The sequence below is a fragment of the Colossoma macropomum genome, unplaced genomic scaffold, assembly GCF_904425465.1.
Source record: "Colossoma macropomum unplaced genomic scaffold, Colossoma_macropomum, whole genome shotgun sequence".
In the NCBI taxonomy this organism is placed as follows: domain Eukaryota; kingdom Metazoa; phylum Chordata; class Actinopteri; order Characiformes; family Serrasalmidae; genus Colossoma; species Colossoma macropomum.
In genome coordinates this window covers 4,412,102-4,433,471 of record NW_023494803.1, presented here as the reverse complement: position 1 = coordinate 4,433,471, position 21,370 = coordinate 4,412,102, and the positions used below count along the sequence as shown (strand labels likewise).

The 21,370-nt window shown below is 40.2% G+C and overlaps 1 protein-coding gene across 1 annotated transcript in view; it reads left to right on the top strand.

Annotated features, from left to right (window-relative positions):
* Positions 1-20,027, top strand: part of ttc27 (tetratricopeptide repeat domain 27) — a 111,324-nt gene extending 91,297 nt beyond the window's left edge. Inside the window, exons 17-20 of the mRNA XM_036592875.1 lie at positions 11,010-11,207; positions 12,453-12,564; positions 18,321-18,421; positions 19,169-20,027. Coding sequence (XP_036448768.1) covers positions 11,010-11,207; positions 12,453-12,564; positions 18,321-18,421; positions 19,169-19,294 — 537 coding nt within the window. The 3' untranslated portion in view covers positions 19,295-20,027. The remainder of the gene's footprint in view (positions 1-11,009; positions 11,208-12,452; positions 12,565-18,320; positions 18,422-19,168) is intronic.
* Positions 20,028-21,370: the final 1,343 nt, after the last annotated feature.

Sequence of the window (21,370 nt, the reverse complement as noted above, 5' to 3'; positions counted from 1 at the left end):
ATGAGCAAACAAAAAACACACAAAAGCACTGCACAGTTTTCTGAGCCAGTTAATGTTCCAGCTGCCATCAGCTATAATATGAGTCGTTTATTTTATCGTTTTGTTGTCAGACGCTGTGTAGTCAGTTCTGACCTTAATTTTTACTACAGAGTACTGAAATGGCTCTCACAGGATACCACATCAATGACATTTCTTTTTTATGTTCAGATGAGTAATGTCTATCTCCCACAAAGTGAACATTTTTTCCCTTCTCTCATTTTTTGACATATTCGGAAATACATCACCGAACCACCGCAGTGTGATAAATGAAAATGAGGAGGGGGTGCATGTAAACAAGCAAACAGACAACATATTAATCTTTTCTGAGGAAGTGTGGCATCTTAATTCAGTGCAATTAAGTTGAAGGAAGCCATTCTGCTAGGATTTGACGCTCTAAATAGCACAGCGGCACATGGATGTGTAAAGTTTTGGGGCTTGTTGGCCTCTAGGGAGGAGCCATAATGCTGCTGTTGAGCGCGCTCTCTGGCTCTGGAGCCGTTCTTATCATGAACAACTGTGTTTGGCCCCGTTTCATTGCTTTCCCTAATTAGCTTTGCAGTGTGAGTGGGGGCGGCTTGCTCAATCTCAGATTGCTCTTTTGTCGTCATTCTCCCTCCATTTGCCACCCCGTTCTCGCTCTTTCTCCCTCTCCTTCCTCTCGCCAGCTTCATTTATGCTAGCGCAGGCTCTGCTGTGGCTTTTCTTCAATTAGGGAAGGACACACAAAAGCACAGAAGTTGAAAAGGTTAGAGCTCAGCGTCTCTTTGCTTCTGAGGCTTTTCACGTGGTAATTGGGACCTCAGTTCTCAGAGCTGCTGAAAATCTGTGATCATTTTTTTGGTTTATTCCATGACCCTCAAATACTCATCAGTCCTTTACCATCTGTTCTCTTCTCTTCCTCTTGATTAACGGTCTGTGGAAATCTCCATAAAGTCAAATGACCAACACATCTAAACTCATCTGAGCCTTATAAGGGATGAGTACATGGATGGAGCGATGGAAAGATGGATAAATTGATATATGGAGTGATGGTTGGATGAGCAAGGGGATAAATTATATATTTCTACAGCAAAAATGTGATTGTACTGTTCAGTGAGGACGATTTGGAATAGGTTTTAGTCTTAGGTTTCATCTTTTATTTGTTTTGCAGAAGGTAAAAGGTATTACAGTTGTAGTGAAAAAATCAATAGAGATGAATTGCAAGCAGAAGATTTGTAGACAAAGTCCCTTTAGTACTGTATTACATACATAGTCTACAGGTTGTGGTACTTCTGAAAGCCAAAATCGTCTCTGAGTGAGTGCAGAAAATCCTGCGCTTAGGAGCCAAAATGGTGTAAAGTGGCTAAAAGACAACAATCAGTGGCTTTACTAACGTCCAAGTTCCAATACTGTATTATCTGGAAAAATAAATACGTTATGTAACGTATTATTTTGTGTGTAACTTCCATTCCCATAAACTTGCTAAACCACTGCTTCACATATTAGACGGTCCACTTTTGCTCTTCTTGACATAGAAAAAAGTTCAGATAACATTGAAAAGAAGTGTCTTCCACCTCTTGCTTCACTTCTCCTCCTGTTTTTTGCTCTATGTCTTGCTGTTTCTCACTTACATACACACACATAGTACACATAACCCACACAGAGACCGTATTATCTAGGCTTCACTCCTGATTCCTGTCAGGAAGACATTACCTCTCCCCTTAATTTCACGCTGTAACATGATAGTGTGAGGATCACTCTGTGCAATCTGTTCAATTTCCTCTTTAAGGGAATGGGAGGAGAGGAGACTCATCTAAAAAGTCAGTTTTCTCTTTTAATTTGTTTCACGTCATCGTTGGCTGTGGTAGCAACAGCATCATAGTTATCATCACTGACTATCCATGTTGAATGAGTCATGCCTGAAATTTGACTGAATCCAATTATCTTGTGCTGTTCTTAGTGGGATTCTTTGAGGCTGAGGTAGCGTTAGCAGCAGGCAAAGGTGTGCACATTGGCTGTAATGTCTCACTCACACAGGCACATAAACGCTTGCACATCACCCTCATTCTCATGGTGTGAAAAAAGGGTTCTGTTCTGTTACGGACAGTTAAAAAGACCATAAAAAGATCTTTTTATTTCATTTTACTGCATATTTCATTGTGCTGTTGAAGCAGTTTTGTGTTTTTGGGCTGGAAAAAGGGCTATATAAATGAATAATTGCTTACTTACCTACAACTTCGTTTTAAAATCCATCTAGAATAAATATTTCAGCAATTTCATGCATTTTGATCACGTTACAAAAATGTTTTATGCTTTCCCTTTTCTCTGTCAGCTTTTTTCATTTCCCTGTGTGAGGTTGAACCTGAGCATATTGCATACTCATGGAAACTTCTTGATTGACTGCTACAGTGTCAAAAGTGATTGTTTAGTTTAGTTTCTAAGGCATAGTGTGCAAATACCATTATAGGAACACATATTAGTGATGAGCTTGATTGTCTAAGAATTAAAAGGCTCAAAAACCAAACAAGCCTGACAGTCTAACAAGCTTCTCCTGTGATATTGAATGTTGGGCTTTAAGTCAGTATAAATACTTAAATTTGCTTAATGGATTCACTGAAAAACTGTTAAATTAAAAAAATATGTTTTACAAGCTGCAGATATCTACAGCTGCCATAAGAGGAATTAAACCATCTGTGGGAATGTATATGATCAGCACTGTTAGCTTGTTGCTAACACAACATTGCTAATCCTATAGAGACAGGGTTGATGTAAGTAAGTGGCATTACGCTAGCAGTGGTAATCAGCTAAACAAAAGCTATTTACAAAGCGATGTTTAAAATATGAGACTGTGCAAGTGGCACATGTTCATTACAGTAAGTTCATGAATATGCTATGCTTTGTGATTGTTAGTACAGGTTGCGCCAGGTTGTGGATGTAGATGACCGCAAGCAAAAAAACACCAAGAGTACAGTCTAACATGTACATTAGATTGCATTTGAGAGAGCAAGTTGATTTCGCGTTTGTCAGCTCAGTGAATATGCAGTGTAAGGTAGACTATCCCGATAACACCAAGTAAGTGCGATTACAAAAAGGTGGTTGTGGGGCTTCTTAGGCCATCTTATGCCCTTTTAGGAGCAAATATTTTGCGCTAAATCAAAAGTATTCAGATAGGTTAAGATTTAGAACAATAAGGCTACGTTTACACAGCAGGTAAAAGTGGCCCAAATCTAATCTTTTTCTTCATATGTGACACAGATGTGTGTCTGTGTGTGTCAGTGTGAGCAGCAAAAAACACACTGAATCTGACATCTTCAATTCCGATTTGAGACGCTTTCATATGTGGTACTGAAATCAGATTCGTATCTGATCTGTGGCAGTGCGACTCAGTCTGAACAGCCAGATCGGAATTCGTGCAACTTTTACGTCAGTCCTACTCGACATTCGTCATAATGTGCTGCTGAGACTCGTAAACATTTAGGCTGATGTTTCTGTACCAAAAAATGAGAAGAGACTCATCAAACCGTTCCGTGTTCGAAGAGGTTTCGAACAAAGTGGCCAAACGTGGCCAGAGGAGAACGAGGCTGCAGCATCAAAAAAAAAGTAAAAAAAAACGGATTTGGTGAGAAAATCAGATTTGGGCCACTTTTACCTGCTGTGTAAACGTAGCCTAAGTGAAATATTGTGCTGGGCCTTTCATAATACTGACCGTAATATTAATTTAATATTAAATTAATTAATATATGGAGGTAATATAATAATATAATTTTTTTCCATATAAGCAACACACTAGATTTGGGGCTCTGAAACAGTTCTGTTACATGAAGATTTCTTTCATTAAAGTTACTGTCATTAAAGTTACTATCATAGCAGACAACACCTACGATTTATACCTGGGGCAACGACATTTTAACTTGCCTACCTACTACTCAAAAACCAGAGAGAGCAAGTGAGTTGAGAAAGACTTACGAAGAGCTGAGGATATGAAATGACCACTACTAGCCACAGAGAAACAGATGGAGACTTTGAAAAGAATGCAGAAATTCACGTTGGGTAATTTTTGTAGCATTAGTTATTACAATTGTTAATTCTGAAAATTTCCTTAATACGACTGCCAGCTATGAGTGCCTGCCTCATCCTGCCTCTGTAAGACACAACACTACCTCTCATACATTCCTACACTCATAATAGCCACGTGGTCCTTATTATTTTCTCTCTCTCTCTCTCTCTCTCTCTCTCTCTCTCTCTCTCTCTCTCTCTCAGTATGCTAGCAGCAGGCATATGTACAGTACTATGCAAAAGCCAGAGACTACCCTTTAATTAATTTCTAGTCAAAACATCCATTAAGGGCGGGTTATTCATTTTTCAGTAGATATTCCTGAGTAGATAAGATAAGCCTTTCATGAGGGAGGGGAAAGTCAAAGAAAAATAAGTAAAAAAAACAGGACTTTCCAAAAAAGGATATAAAAAATGATTAAAAGATGTAAGAATGTGTAGCTGTCGAGAAGCTGTTGCTGAGAGAAGGAAATAGACAAAAGAGAACAAATCAAGCAAAGTCGTCTCTGTTCTCAAGCAGTGGACTGCAGTGTTTCCCTTTTATTACCTAGACTGTGGCAGCCCACCATATTCTAATTTGTCCCACCACAGTTTCATAATGAACCGAAAAAATCTTTACACTTCTCTTAATAACAAAAACAATGCTGTGTTTTGCCCTGTTGCTTCAGCGAAACATCTGTTGTCAGTCTTACTCAGTCTCACTACCGAGTCGTTTCCTCGCTTTAAAACAGCACAATGTTAAATTTTGCAGTTTTACTTTATTTCTGAGTCAGAAAAGCTGACATCAGTGCTGCTAACACATCCAGTAGCATATCTTCGTCCTTCAAAATATGATTGCGTGCTCTAACCAGAGCTGCTGGGATATTTCAGCAAGTTCTGAGATGTGCTTCTTTATTAAGGTCTTTCCCGCGGCTGAGTTGTGCTATCTTGTCGAAATGTCCTACCATAGCACATATTTATAGGTAGAGCTCTTCATAAAACTGTAGGTAAGATAAATCACACAAACCTCAAGTCAGCTTCTTATTTGCCAGCTTCTTGTTCGAATTTTCCCATTCCAGCTCAAATGGTGCAGATCAATTTTGGTGCCTCAGACAGATTTGAAGAAGCTTGCGAATAAGAAGCTGACTTCAGCCTTGTCTAAATCATAAGTAGTAATGTTAAGCTGAGTCTGTACTGAATTAACATTTAAAAACTAAATGAAATGTTTAAAGCACTGAGCTTCTACACAGTACTGTTGATATGCGCGTGCTTGGTAGGACCACTCAATGGGAAGGACAGGTTGTTAAAACCCCAGCACTGTGGCAAAACATACAAGATTATGTCGTGCACATGCTCTGACAACGTTACTATTTTCAGCCTCTGAGGAGTTTGTAATGTTAACTAATGAAGCTGACGTAGCGGTAACTAATCACGTTGAAATTACTGCTGTTATATAAAGCATAATGTTTGTGCCCTTGATTTTATAGGTCTGTTTTTTGCAAAAATTTAATTATTCTCCATATTATTCAGAATATTATCTATTCAGTATCTTATGTTTTCTAAAAATAAAAAAAATAAAAAACACAAAACAGTTGAACACAAGTAACCCCTTCTGCTTAATTTCTATGGGGGCTGAAATTTATGCTCTGGTTGTTTCATTTACCATGTTTTGTGGGCCATTCATACCCATACAACCAGTGTGTTTATGACTTATGTTTCATAACTTATGAAGTTATGAAAGCACAAAATTGTTTAAAGCAGAATGTTCTTCAAAGATCTAACCTTAATTTTGCTTGCAAAGTGTGCCAGATTGATGCATCTAACTTTCTTTCAGGGAAGCATGCTCCTGGACCCTCCTAAAGGGTCCCAGTGAGGTACACCCACCGTAGCCTCACAAATCCTGTGGGAACACTGAGCTGTCCACACCAGTGTCCAGACCTCAGCATCGTTGAATATGTTTGCGATTCCTTGGATCTTGTCTGAAAATCTAACCAACTTCTAAGACTGAACTTTGGAGCTATGGAAAATTATCTGTGCAGATTTCGTTGAGAAACTTAAAAGCAAGTGTCTTGAAAAGAACTGTAGATGAGGCACAGCTCGGTGACACTACACACCGAAAAATGTGATGATACATTTAGTCGTTGAAGCTTCTGTGTAATTTTGTTTTGAAATATGTTTTCTGATTTGTTCCTCATGCAGCAAAATGAAAACGTACTGATTGTTTTGACTAGAAATTGAATAAATAAAGGGTGATGTCTGACTTTAGCACAGTACATGTTAGGATTGTTGCAGAAAGCAGAGTGTGTGGGTGTGAGGGCAGGTACTGAAGTTTTTATGATTCTGATCTGAATGGTTAGGTGGCTGGTAGAGGTAGACATGCAGGAGTCTGGCTTGTATCCTGAACACACCACACACATACACATGCTCTGTCTCCTCTTCTGTGTGTGTGTGTGTGTGTGTGTGTGTGTGTGTGTGTGTGTGTGTGTGTGTGTTTGTGTGTGTACCTTCCTTATTCTTGCTGTTGCTGAAAGAACTGAGAGAGAGATTTGTCGAGGTTCTGTATCTGCACTTGGACCACATGCACATTCCTCTCACCAGTTGATAGTGGGTTTATCTCTGTCACACATATGAAGTTATTTAAAAATTGAAAATCGTTGAAATTATGTGGAGTGTATAGGCTAAAGTAGGTTTGATGGTCCTATAAAGAAAGGCTGAATGTTTTATAGGCTGAAATGTTTTGGTATGTGAGGAATGTACCATCTTCATTCAAGTTAGAGAAGCCAACGACTGCCAGCTAAGAGTGCTCATCAGTGCTCGGAGTTCAGGGGATGCTGTTATATTAGAGACAATTTTTAAAAATTTTAATTTAACTAATACAGTACTGTGCAAAGTCAGAGATCACCCTTTATTTAGATAATTCTCTCAAAACAGCCATCAAGTTCAACTTATTGATTTTTCAGAAGATATTTTTGAGAATCCACTTGCAGAAGGAAGGAGAAAAGTCAAAGAACAAACAAAGTGCAAAATAGGATTTCCACAACTGGAATTCAAAACATTAGTTAAAAGTGGGACTCCTAACAACCGTTCAAGACCTGGTAGACCACCAAAACTGTCACCGTCACATAAACAATACTCAAAGCATACATCTTTGAGAGATAAAATAAAATTAAGCTCCACTCTTGCTTTAAATTTGAAAAAATCATAGGTGTTTCTGTCATTCCTCTGTGAGAAGACAACTCAGCACTATGGGTCTGAAAGGATGTGTAGCTGTCAAGAAGAACCTCACTGAGAAAAGAAAATAGGCAAAAAATTGCAGCTCATGCACAGAAGCTGCTGGTGTCCTCAGAACAATTGACTGGTCAACCCAGGGTCCAGACCCCAACATCATTGAACTTGTTTAGGATTACTTGGATCATGAGAAGCAGAAAATGCAACCAACTTCTAAGACTGAACTGTGGAGGTGTGGAAAAATCTCCCTGCACATTTCTTTGAAAAACTGAAAGCGAGTCTCCTGAAAAGAATGGAAGCTGTAAAAATGGTGATGGGTGGTCTCTGACTTTTCCACAGTTGCAATACATTAAAAGCACATTAAAAAATAAAAAAAATAAATAAAAGCAAAAAAAATGGTGTGCAGCCCTGTGACTAACACAGTGTGTATGTTGAGTGGAGTTTGAGATGGTTATGGATTTTGTTGCTTCTTCAAGGAGGTAGTTACTTTGCCTTGCTGTACGAGAATAAACATTCTCACACACACACACAAATAAGAGTATTCAGTCTCCAACATGATGAAGGTTGCTGGAGGTTGTCAAAGCTTCAGTTGTGATTAAACACAGTGACAATAGAAGTACGGGGAGATTTGCTTTGGCATCTGAGGAGAAAGCCCTGTCTCAGCACCTCCACATTGTCCTGCTGGACTTCTCTTTGAGTGCGCACCACACACACACATACACACTCTCCTACCCCCACAAGCCAGCAAACCCCAAGGGAGAAGAGATTTTTGCTGACTAATTGTATCAAGTCCTATGTTTTACACAGATGCATGTAATTATGCTTCATACTGTATTAGGGCTGTCAACTGGGCACAGAAGTTAGTTTGTCAAATCTATTACAATTTTAAATGCGTTATTTTTCAAGAGGGTAAGCCACACCAAGTACTTTTACTATACACAAAAATGTATATTTTTTTGCCACCTTCATTTAATCACACACCTGAGACCAAGTGTCCATTCAAGCGCTAATTTGAAACCACTTTGCTGTGCTGTTGTAAAACAAATGAAACTGTGTTCGTGTGCTTGTATATTTCTAAGACAATATACACCTATCAGACATAACATTATGACCACCTTCTTGTTTCTATGCTCATTGTCCATTTTATCAGCTCCACTTACTATATAGGTGCACTTTGTAGTTCTACAGTTACAGACTGTAGTCCATCTGTTTCTCTGCATATTTTGTTAGCCCTCTTTTAACCTGTTCTTCAGTTGTCAGGACCCCCATGGACCCTCACAGAGCAGGTACTATTTGGGTGGTGGATCATTTTCAGCACTGCAGTGACACTGACGTGGTGGTGGTGTGTTAATGTGTGTTGTGCTGGTCTGAGTGGATCAGACACAGCAGTGCTGCTGGAGTTTTTAAACACCTCAGTGTCCACTCACTGTCCACTCTATTAGACACTCCTACCTTGTCAGTCCACCTTGTAGATGTAAAGTCAGAGACGATAGCTCATCTGCTGCTGCACAGTTTTTTTATTGGTCATCCTCTAGTCCTTCATCAGTGGTCACAGGACGCTGCCCACAGGACGCTGTTGGCTGGATATTTTTGGTTGGTGGACTATTCTCAGTCCAGCAGTGACACTGAGGTGTTTAAAAACTCCAGCAGCGCTGCTGTGTCTGATCCACTCAGACCAGCGCAACACACACTAACACACCACCACCACGTCAGTGTTACTGCAGTGCTGAGAATGATCCACCACCCAAATAGTACCTGCTCTGTGAGGGTCCATGGGGGTCCTGACCACTGAAGAACAGGGTAAAAGGGGGCTAACAAAGTATGCAGAGAAACAGATGGACTACAGTCTGTCACTATAGAACTACAAAGTGCACCTATATAGTAAGTGGAGCTGATAAAATGGACAATGAGCGTAGAAACAAGGAGGTGGTCAGAATGTTCTGCCTGATCAGTGTATTTTAATGCAGTTTTCAAAAATGTAGCTCTTCTAGACAGACAGGATGAAGCCTAAACTCTTTGGCACTTCCTGGCTACAGCTATGGCACACATTTATGTGTATGTGTGTGTGTGTGTGTGTCCTTCATGAGAGTTTGTGTTAGGTTGCGAGCACTTTGTCCTGCTCAACCACAAGTGTTTTTCCCTCATGTTGCTTTAATCCAGTCCACACCCTCTCCGTGACTTGGCCTCTATGTGTGAATGTGTGTATGTGTGTGAGTATGCTGTGGCAGACCAAGCAGGGAGCGGGCTTGCCATGCATTAGTGAGCCCGTGAGCTGAACTTTAAACACAGACAGGACAGAGCCAGGAGGGAAATCTCCATCAGATGGTGGGGAGAGACAGGGAAAGACACACACATTAACAGAGTCAGTCCAACAGCCATATACAGAAACAGACAGACAAACAGAAAGAGAGAAATGGGCAGGAAGGAATGTAGAGAGACACTGAAGGGTAGAGAATGGCAGAGATTGCAATATCCGAATTAGATTTTTGTTTACATAATTTGCATGATTAGGCTAGCTGTCACTATGTGGTCACATACTAAAATGACTGTGTTGATAATCTGAGTGTGGTCTGAATCAAAAGCGTTAGAAAAACAATTTGGCTGCTTGCCTAACGTAAGAGACACGATAAACAAGCAGATCACAACTGTTATAGCTTTGGTTTGATCAGACTGTGAAGTGATTTAGTACTACATAGACTTGGGAAATCTGACAAAGACAGATCAATAAATTGCAGTTAACATTATTAATAAGCAGAAAGCCTGGCAGAGGCAGTATATTGTTTGGATTCACACAGACAGAGGTCAACAAAATTCTACATAGTATCCATATCACTGTTGTCAGAAGAAAACTTTGTATCTCCATTTTTTACATTTTTCAGTTTTTGACATAATTTGAAAATACCTGTTACCCTTTACATTGTAAATTTAATGATGAATAGACCAAATGAAACTGCAAAAAAATTACTTGGAGAAAAGTCGGATTCGGATTAAAAGTAAAGTATGTGTTTTCCTTCTCCTGTAAAGTTACCATTATGGAGATACAAGGTTTTCTTCCAACAGCGATATGTATTTTCATGTTCTGACTATGGCTTAAAAAGGGCAAGACATGGCAAAAATATTGAAAGTCCCCACGTATCAGTTGTAGCTCTTTTGCCAGTCAGTTCTATACTGTTAACTACTTCTCTTCCATATTTTGTGTTTTGGCCACGCTCTTTGGGACAGGCTAGGCTGATATCCTGAATGCTCAAATGCTTGTTGTTTTGACCGAGTCAACTGGCTTGTTTACTCTAAACCATTGTTTTTAGAAATAACTGTCCCTTAGAAATCACCTTTTGTTGTAATTGTTTTTTTTTTATAATTCTTCTTTGATGGTATTGAGTGACCATTGTCTTTGTGCTGAGAACAGGTCCATCACAAAATCAGAGTTCCACCTTATTTAGAATCTTTGTGTATTGCTTGTTTGGATTAATAAAACCTAGTTATTGTATCCTTGGATTCTAAGAACAGCAAGCAAATAATGAAAACGGTAGCCTTTTTTAAACCCCTTTAATTAGTTACATATATATGGATTAATATCCGCTGAAGTGCAGCACATCTGCCATTTCAAATAATTGGGTCATTATGTCTTATTTAGCTAGAAGAAGTTTTAAAAAAACAGGTTTTTTTCTTCAAAAACTGAAAATTGTTGGCTACCACAAACTCAGCTGCTAAAGTTTCTCTGTGTCTTGCAGATCCTTGAAATCCTGGTAAGGGCAGTGGTCGAAAACCTCACAGATCACCGTGGCGACCAGGCGTCCAGCTTAAAACCTAAACTACAAGAACTCTTAGGCCGGGTCTCCGCCCGCTGCAGCACCGACGCCCAAATATGGAGACAGTATGCTCGGCTCTACGGTGATGGACATAGCAACAACAAGGAGGACAATGAGAAGGTGGGCTGGGACAGTTAGTGCTTAACGAAGGTCATTTTTCTTCCAGTTTACTTCAGCCTTACGTTTTTTACTAAAACAAATGGGCAGTTCACACATCTCTTCAGATGTCTTCCCGTCTCACATGCCTGTTGTTTAGTTTAGTGTCAAGCACAATATTGTACTTAAAGTAATTGACTCACAGGTATCTTTTTTAGCAACCACATTCATTTTTCATGGCTTTAGTGGTTGTTTTAACTAAGATAATGTATAATGCAGGATTGATGAAGTTTTTTTTAGCATTTAAATGTTTTTAAAAAATAGAGGTGACCCCATGAACCATCTATTGTGATATTCCTCAGTGTTGTGTGAGAGTAATCGAGTTAGTGCCTGTATGAGTCCTGAAGGATGAAAACTTAATTTATGAAAAATATTTTGCTTGGCTGAAATGATGAGCTTTGTGAATGTATCCCTTTGTGCTTTGGATGTGTTCATTATGCTGTATATGTATGTGAATGTGCTACTGTATAAGATTTATGGGAGTTTGTCATTTCTGTGTGTGTGTGTGTGTGTGTGTGTGTGTGTGTGTGTGTGTGTGTGTGACTTGATTGCTTTATTTGTATGTGTTTGTAAGCAATGCACACTCACCAGTTTCTTCTCAGGTAAACCCTATACATACATGGCCATATATTATTCACATTGGTTTGTATATTACTGTGCTACAGTATACAATACTTTAAATATTTAATTTTTAGAAGGAACACCTGAATATTTCTGGTACTGAAGCATGTTTGTGAATTGCAAATACAATTTATATGCCATAGAGAAGTTTCTGTAATTCTGGCTGCAAATTCTTAATTTTCTGACAGGGTTTTGTCCGAAATGGGGTAATGGAGGATGTCCTAAAATGTATACTGTTTCAATTGGCTTTTTGTACAGACGTGATATCGGTTTGCCTCAGTGGCACACAATGCCTCCAAGCACCAGCACAGCTTAACAGCATGTTGAAAAATAATGTTATGTTCATGTGTGGGAATCTTAATGTCTTATGTGAAATTTTTTTGTTGTTTTTTCACACTGGTAAATTTGTTTTTATTGTGGTAATTCGGTAAGCCGTCATGAGTCACAGGCCTAACACCGCATGAAGGGTTCTCCAGTTGACTTCAATATTGTGCCAGCCAAATGGCAATCACATGTGGCAATATAATTGAAATTAGATGTGTTGTCCATATTGTGGGTTTGTTAACCCCTGTGTCTCTGTGTTCGCAGGCATTGCAGTTCCTGTCTAAGGCCCACCGGTGTGAGACGCAGACTGCAGGCTGGGAAAAGGAGACCAGCAGCTTTAAAGCTGTACTAAAGGGAGCCATCGACATGACCACCGGTGAGACCGCATGCAGACATATACACACGTTTCCTGCTCAGTTAGTACCTCACTGCTGCCTCTCACTCACTCAGAGGTTGCTGAAGGGCTGTGTCACTGGTGAGAGGAGCAAAGCTAAGCTCACCATTCAAGCTAGCTCTTAGACTGCCTCTCTCTGTCTCTCTCTCTCCCACACCCACGCAACATAATGAATAACTTCTAGGCAAGCAAATTTTCCTACGAGGAAATTTGTGCAGCTGCCTCCTTGGGGGTCCCAGAAAGCAGGCTTTTTTCAGTTAACTCGGATAAACTCAAGCCTGTCCAATAGGAGGAGAGCTAAAGCACACATCTGTTGGACAGTCTTCACTTTGAACTTAAAGCCACAGGGAACCTAAATCTGTATTTTCTTTCTACGTAGGTTAATCTTGCTCCTGTTGGCACACAGTATACATGTACACAGTATGTCCTGTGGTTAACGTTCCAGTGCCCAATAAATGGCTCATGTATTTTACCAAAATTCTACCCTTATGATATAAAAAGCATCCTATTCTTGAGTGCTTATGTAAGCATTACCCTCACCTAGAGCTGGGTGATGTGGACAAAAATGTCAAGTCATTATTTCTTTCGTTTGAAGGCTGATTTTTGTTCCTGAGTGGTCAGTTGCTGTTTTAAACTATCCTTTATGGTTGAAACATGACAAAACACTCGCCAGTGGAACATTTCAGAAATCTGTCATGGGAGAGTGGGCGAAAGTTTCTGGTTGGCTGTTTTTACCAGCTGGAAAAGCACGGCTGTAATTTTTGTAATATTCAGAATTTAAGAAAGAGAATAGATTATTTTAGCTGTGTGGTGACGAGTGCTAGACTATCTGGTTACAAAACTGTTTAGTTTCTCACCAAGTCAGCTTAGTACGAACAGCAAACATTATCTGGCTCGGTAGGTCAATGATGGATCACACCGCCTTACTGCCATCACTCCTACCACATCAATGTCAGAGCTTATCACAGTATTCAGACACCAGCTAGCAGACGTCTGGATTTCTCTGTTCTATCATAGTAGTTTGAGGGGTGAACGCTCGCTGTGTAGGCAATACTCAGTGATACTCACACAAAGCAGCCCCAACTCTAACCTTAGGCTGTGTTTACACAGGAGGATAAAGTGGCCCAAATCCGATCATTTTCTTCATATGTGACACAGATGTGTATCTGTGTCTCAGTGTAAACAGCAAATACATTTAATCTGACATTTTCAGTTCTGATTTGAGACGCTTTTATATGTCGTACTGAAATCGGATACGTATCCGATCTGCGGCAATGTGACTCAGTCTGAACAGATTTAGAAAGAAATGGCTGAACGCGGCTGTAAGAGAACGAGGCTGCAGCATCAAGAAAAAGTCTGAAAGCAAAGTTTAAAGCATGCAAGGACGCGAACCAAAGACCGTGTCCGAATAACATGCACTTTTACATTTCACATTCTGTTTGATGAGCCCAGCTGTCAGTCAGTGAAGTGGAGAAGGTGAAGCTGAAGCCTCCGAGAGTGACTGGTGTTCGTTGTAAGTCATGATTGTTTACCTCTGGATAGGCGCGCCACGTGAAGCAACGTGCGCATACGGGTCAGTTTAGGAGCTGATCTGTTCAGACTGATGTCACATACAGATCACGTTTAAAAGATATTGTGAACAGCCAAACAAAAAATCAGATTTGGTGAGAAAATCAGATTTGGGCCACTTTTACCTGCTGTGTGAACGTAGCCTAAGGTGTCCAACCTTACTGAGAAAATCCTTTGTAAAATACCCCCTGATCTCTTTTTCTTTCTCTGCACACACACGCACACACTTACAACCATCCATCCACCTTCCCACATGAAAATACACACACACACACACACACAGTAGAGGTCAAAAGGGGTAAAAAGCTTGTTTGTTGCATCTTGCTCTTTGCATGTTCTCTATCCATCACTCCAGGCTTCAGCTTCATTAGACAAAAAGAGCTCACACTGCCACATTGAACAGGATTGTGTGTGTGTGTGTGTGTGTGTGTGTTTGTGTGTGTCTGTGTGTGTGTGTGTTTATTTGAGAGTGCGTTTGTAACAGCAGTATGGTCAGAGCAAAGACTTTTGGGTCTGGATGAGCTGAATAACAATGTGAATGGAAACTGATCTCTTGCTCTGTCACTGCCAATTACTGTGTGTATCCCTCTTGTGTTTGACACACATGCACCTGTGGCATCACACACACACACACACACACACACTTATACACACTCTCCACCTTTTGCCCTTCAGGGAGAAGGCACTGTGCTGTTTATCTTAATGATTTATAAAGGGGCTGTCTGAGTTAATGTAGCAGAACCCTGCAGTCTCCTGAAGTGCCATCCCACTCCATCCTGCCCTGCTTACTGTGTTTGTATGTTTGTGTGCATGAATCTGTGTGTGTTTCATGTGGGCTTCTTTGTCTGTAGCCTGTGCTTTATTATGTGCTTTTTGAAGTGTTCTGTATCCTTGTGTCTGAGTATGTGTATATGTTTTGGAAAAGAACGCTATACGTCCATGTGTGCTCATTTGTCTGTAGCCTGTGTTTTATTATGTGTGTGTGTGTTTTAATTGTTCTATATCCTTGCGCCTGAGGATGTGTATGTGTTGTGCAAAAGCTTTACATCCATAAATCACATCATTTTGACCTTTGCTGCTGGTGGTTGGGTGGTCTCTTTCTCTCTCTCTCTCTGTCTTACTCTCTCTCTCTGTGTCAGAGGAAGATAAAAGATGCAGGGCAGATACATGCTTGGAAATGGCCAGCACCCCAAAAAAATGACTTGGTTTACTTGGAATAGGAGACTAAACACATGCAACATGCCTGAGAGTATTTCTCAAGAGAAGGGAGTGTGGAAAATGTACTGTCATGAACACAATTAACCTATCCATGCTCTGCCCAGATTGACTACAGCATTGAGTTTCCAGTTTTAAATGCCTCTCTATCCAGCTGGACAATGCTTTTTGTAGCAAATCTTGACAACAGATTTGCCACCATGCTAATATTAGCTCAATTAATAACAAAATTCTACACTCAAAATAACCGTGTGGCCTTTCATATGCATACAGAAATAAATATCATTTGTGATTAATACAAAACCAGAGTTAGGGGTGGGTAATATGACAATATTTTATTGTTATTGTGATCATTTTTGGTATAGTGATGCACAGTGTGAATTTCATGTACATTGTCAGTACTTAAAGAACACTGATCAATTGCATGTTTCATTACAAAGAGAGCATAGTTGGTCCTGTTAATTAGATTTAGTGCAGAACAGTATGTAAAATGCTGAATGTTGACACTGCCAACACTTTTTGTCTGTGTCAAAATATTGTAATATGTATCATGGATTGTGAAAATTATCACTGAGTTGTACTTTACAATTTCTCATTACGTTGAATGGCATATTTTGACTGTTTTATACAGCTTTTTCTACCTTGCAACAGCTGTTACAACACATTTGTGGCCATCACATGGATAAGTCATTTGGTTTTGGTTTCTTAATGACAATCATCATGACTTGGAGATCACTTAAACCATACAGACCTAAATTTATGTTCTGTTTCATATATCTGTGTCCACAAGCCGTAGCGTGAAGTATGTTGAGTTGATGCTGAGAAATGGAATAAATATGATTAAGTGGTGAGTTTTTTTGGTTGATTTTAAATGCTCGTTTCTTCTTTAAAGATAGCATACAGCCTGATTTGATAGTGTTCACTGGTGCACCAATTATTGCAGTGATTAACAGTAAGCTGTATAAAGGTCATACTCTAATCATGACTTTACTAATAGTCAATCTCTCATAGGCTTAATGTAAACAGTGTGTATGTGAGAGAAAGACCCATATTTGGACACAGGAGTCCACTTTCCCTGTGGTTGATGGCTGAGCAGAAAAATGATGCTGTCTAGGTCCTGCAGGGTGAACAGGTTGAGGGAAATTAAACACACATGCACATAGTAGCGGAAGGCTGTTAGAGCCCGTTTGATATATAGGCCGATATTGATGACCCCTCAGGGTTTTAATAATTGTTTTAAATTCAATTTTGTTGAAATTCACCATCTGTAACATTAACGCCAACATTACCATAGCAATAGCTAAAACGACGGCAACTTCTTTAAAGAACGGCAAGCATTTCTATGAAGCCTGCTGTGATGGCTGTTTGTTAAAGTATGGGTTTTCTGCCAGTGGCTGACAATAGAAAGGAAGAAGGAAGTTCTGAGTCAAATGGAAGAAAAATTTGTGTGTCTGGATGATTTTGAGAGGGATGTGATGTTCTGTCGAGCATATCGTCAGTTTCCACAACAGGCAGACTTTTAAAGTTTATTCTTTACCAGGAAGAACTCATTTAAAAAACACATTTTCAGAACATTTTAATTATTGGTATCATTATTATTGATCAGTAATTAATCTGCAGGATCAATTAATCAAAGCCTGATGAAGATGGAGGAGGTCAGCAGGCCAGAATGATTAAAGATCTTCAGTCTGTCTGACTTTATCTTATACAAAACGAGGATCTTTTTACATCATTCCCTGGTTTGACCAAGTGGGGAAAAAGTGGAGTAGACATGGGGGCAAAAAGGAACACGTCAGTGTTTGGTACTGAAGCTTGCTTATTAATTGTAATTACATTGTAACACAGGAGGATGCTGGAAGCAGGGTTCAGGGACGGAGGAGCCATTTTACTTTATTTTTCACACTAAGTACAACCAAACAAACAACAATAAAAAAACAAAGCTGGCCACTTTTCAGTGGCTTAAAGCAAGACTTTTAAGTCCTTTTCTCCACGCTAAGTTTTTCAGCTCTTCAGTCTTCCGTCGCTGTGGCTCATCCCCCTCTCCCTCAGTGCTCTTTTTCGACTTGGGTGCTCACGAGCTGAGAGGTGAGCACCCGAGCTGAGAGGGAACGAGAGCTCGTTGCTTTGCCTCCTCGTTACCGCCCCCATTCAACAGCTCGTCCACCTGGATCGAACGTGAGGCAAGTTAAAGTGGCCTCACCGCGGGACCAGAGGCAGGGCTCAGGACTCGCAAGCCGTCCCCCACTCACTTGCTGTTCTCTCCCCACTCGGAGTGCGGGTCCCACCCTCCTGCCGGCTCTTGCAGCTGTCATCGGGGCCCTGGGGACGGGCGCGTGATATATAATAATTGTGTTACCTTTGATTCTGGGCACAAGATTCAAGATGCAAATTTTTATATCTGTCTATCCCTGTTTGTGTTAAGACTGTGGGTTTCTGTTTTATGTTTAAGAAATATGACCATTGAGATGAGTAATATTTGAGAATTTACAGTTGACAATCTGTCAGTGAGTCATGGCTTAATGAAAATTAGGAAAGCAAAAGTTAAAATCTGAGGCCTACATATACAATTATATTACATATCAAAATCAATATTGACCACAAAATTTTCATATTGATCAGGTGCTAATGGCAAGTTCTGGTATTGTACCAGCTTCAGAGTAACAGCAGGGTACTTGACAATAGGTGACCTCAAGTGACCACTGACGCGCAGAAGTTCTCTCTCCCTCTTGCTGCTCAGAGGCTGAGTGGAGTGAACTCGTCTCTGGTGCTTAATGTGCAGCGAATGACCTCTGACTCACACTGGACTGAAGTCATTTAATAATCTCCCTTCTCTCTTGTCTCTTTTTGTCTCTATCTCTCTATCTCACGCACACACACTCCATCTTTCCTTTTCTCTCTGCTACTCGTCTCTCTCGCTCTCTTTCTCCCTGTCTGTCTGTGACACACACACACAGTCTCTATCAGCTGTAGCAGGGAGAAGAATAATCCACAGGAGGCATTGCAGCTGTTGTCCTCGGCACGGCTCAGCCTGAAGAGTCTGGCCACCAAAGCTAAAGTCAGTACCAAAACTACTCGTCCCACTCTGTCCGCTTACTGAAAGCAAAGAATTTCATCATTTTGTGAACTTATAAGCTAAAGTAACAAAATTATGCAAATTAGACATATTACTTGTATAAGATTTTGATTGCTTCATGCAAGAGCTCTTTTCCCATTATATTCCACGATTGCCCGTAATGCTGTGGTTCTTACTACGAATGCAACTAATGCTAACCATACACTAGAAGACTTGAAGTCTGACACCCTCTCACATCTAAAGACAGTGTCACGGTTTTTAGTCACAGACTATGATTTTGTAATTACTAGGAATCTTGCAGTGTCACTATTTACAAGACTGCAACTAGATTTTTATTATTATTATCCAACATGCACCTGGTGGAAATTTACAAGCAAACTTTTCCTTCCACTCTGTTGTGGTACAGATGGGAATGCGACGCGACTCTGCGTCACTCTTCAAGTGAAATCGCTTGAAAAGTCGTTTGGTGTAAGGCCGGCATAATTTGTAATTCATTCGTAACTTACTCACAGCTAACTTATTCATAATTCATCGTTTTCTTAAAGCATTTGCACAATTGTCTGTCCACAGTCAAATTTAGGCCTGTGATACCTGAACAACTTAATCATCTTTGAAGTTCACTGAAACCTGAATAAATGTGTATTCTTTTTGTACAGCTTCCTCCTAAATGCATGCTTTTAGTGCCAGCATTTGCTTCATGCTCATATTTGTTTGATTTCCTGTCCTCAGCAACTCTACACTGACGTTTCTACTGGAGAAATCCATGACGACCTGAGAAATGATGTGACGGAACTGGAACAGCTTATCACAGAGCTCCAAGACCTGAGTGCTCAGCTGCGCAGCCAATCAGAATAGCCTTTTCACTACAGGCAACATCTTTTCTTTATCCAGCCTATGCTATATTTATGTCATACCTTTTGGTCCTAGACAAAGATTAAGCCTAGTTGTAGTAATGATGTTTCATAATTTTAAAAAAAGAAAATTTTCAATCTAGAGCTAAGCTTAATCTGTGCGTGGGGAACAGGCCTGAACTGTAAAGCAACAGTCTTTACCCAGAAAATGGGTTGATGTACGAGATGCTCTATACGTCACCATATGCCTATGATATACGACTCCATGCATACGAAAGCATTTCAGAGATCTTTGGAGAGATTTCTCCACTGAGTTAATGACTTTCAGCACTGGATGTCAGCAATCGTCATCTGCTAGCATCTTCTTGCGTGAACGCTTTCATTAACCAGTCATCATTTAACTTAGGCGCCATTAGAAGGGTTTAATGCATGTATGGTCAATGAAGGGTCAAAACCAGCCTTTTTAAACTAGCCAGTGCTCTAATCTGCCAAAGGCCGTTACTCAATGTTCCATGCGGGGACCTCCAGGTACTGGAGCCCTATTTGACATTTTCCTTTATGTCCAGATGTTGTTGGTCAGGGACCAACACTCTGTGCACCCAAAACAAAATGCCATTCTTCCAGAACACAAAACTCCCTTCGCAAGTGCACACAGTTAACATCAGTGATGTTAGGGCCGTACACATGTAACAACTGTATGACTTTCTCTATAATAATAAATAATTTTCTCTTTGTAATCTTTTCTGGTTGTTTTTTTATGTACTTGTTTTTCTGATTTTGACTCCTGGAAGCAAAAAAAAACATCTGTTACAACATTTTTTGAAGAGACAGGTACATGGATTAGAAATTGTGATATGCACTTTTTATCACTGCTCTCCTCCCAGCCTGCAAGTCCCAGTCATGAGTCGCTATGATTGACACTACAGTTATATTACAGATGCAAAGGGGTCTTCAGATAACAGCAATGCAAAGAAAGTGCTTTCTCTTTGTTTTCTGCTAAACTTGTGCTGGAGGGTGGTTTTACACTGCTTCAGAAACTTCTGCTTTGGAGCCTTAACAAGCCTTGTCCTTCGTTCCATGATTTGGGGAAGAGAGGATCCTGTTGATATTTATCTCCGCCCTCATTATGCTGATTTTTCTCCCTTAGATGGAATGTATTTTTGTTATTACATAATTTCAAACTCCGTTCAGAGGACATTTATTCAGTGTACGAAGAGCAGACAGCTTTCAGGACATTCTTGGGACTGTGTTATGGAGTAATTCCACAGTGAGTTATTTTGTACCAGTTTACAGGGAAAACAGTTTTGGCTATTTAGAAGTTTTTTGATTAACCCTTTATTACCTTGGCAGTGGTATCCTGTTATGTCATTCTCCTGGGAAGGAAAGGAATTCAGTCCTCAGTTCAGTTCTCCAACTGACTCAACTGCTTATATCTGTCTCACTGCAGGCCTCCTGTGAGACATTACATTGTTCTTATGTCATATGCGTGAATATAACTTCTTGAGTGAGATTTATGAGACTATAATGAGAAAACTGTTCATTTATGAGACATTTGTCCAGCTACGTTCCAGAAAGTAACATGAATTCTGTTCAGCTGTTCGTGGGATAGTAGAGCTTCGGTTACTGAAATGTTACGAAAGCGTTGTGAGAACATCGTCTGTTAGCTTGGAACTCTTGGAACGTGGGGAACCAGTGAACATGAGACTGACACTGAACAAACATCCTGTGTCTGCATCCGAGACGGACTGACTTAAGTGATTCCAGAGATTACGTAATGGAGCTGAGTAACGAGTGTGATATTAATCCAGCAATGCCACGAGCGGCCTGCTGGTTATTATTACTGCCTTTTAAAAGAATGCATTCCCTCTCAAGCCTCTCGAGTGAGAAGGAGCGGAGATACAGTGGGTTCCTGCACCTCATGAAGAAGACAGACTGCACTGGACTTGGGCAGGAAATGGCAGAGGAGTCTCTGAGGTGAAAGCCGTACAGCACTGTTTCCTCCAGGTCTCTCCCACTCCATCCTTAATCAAACAGACCAGATCCTCTTCCAAACCCCAGCTGCTTGCCGCCAATATTTTTT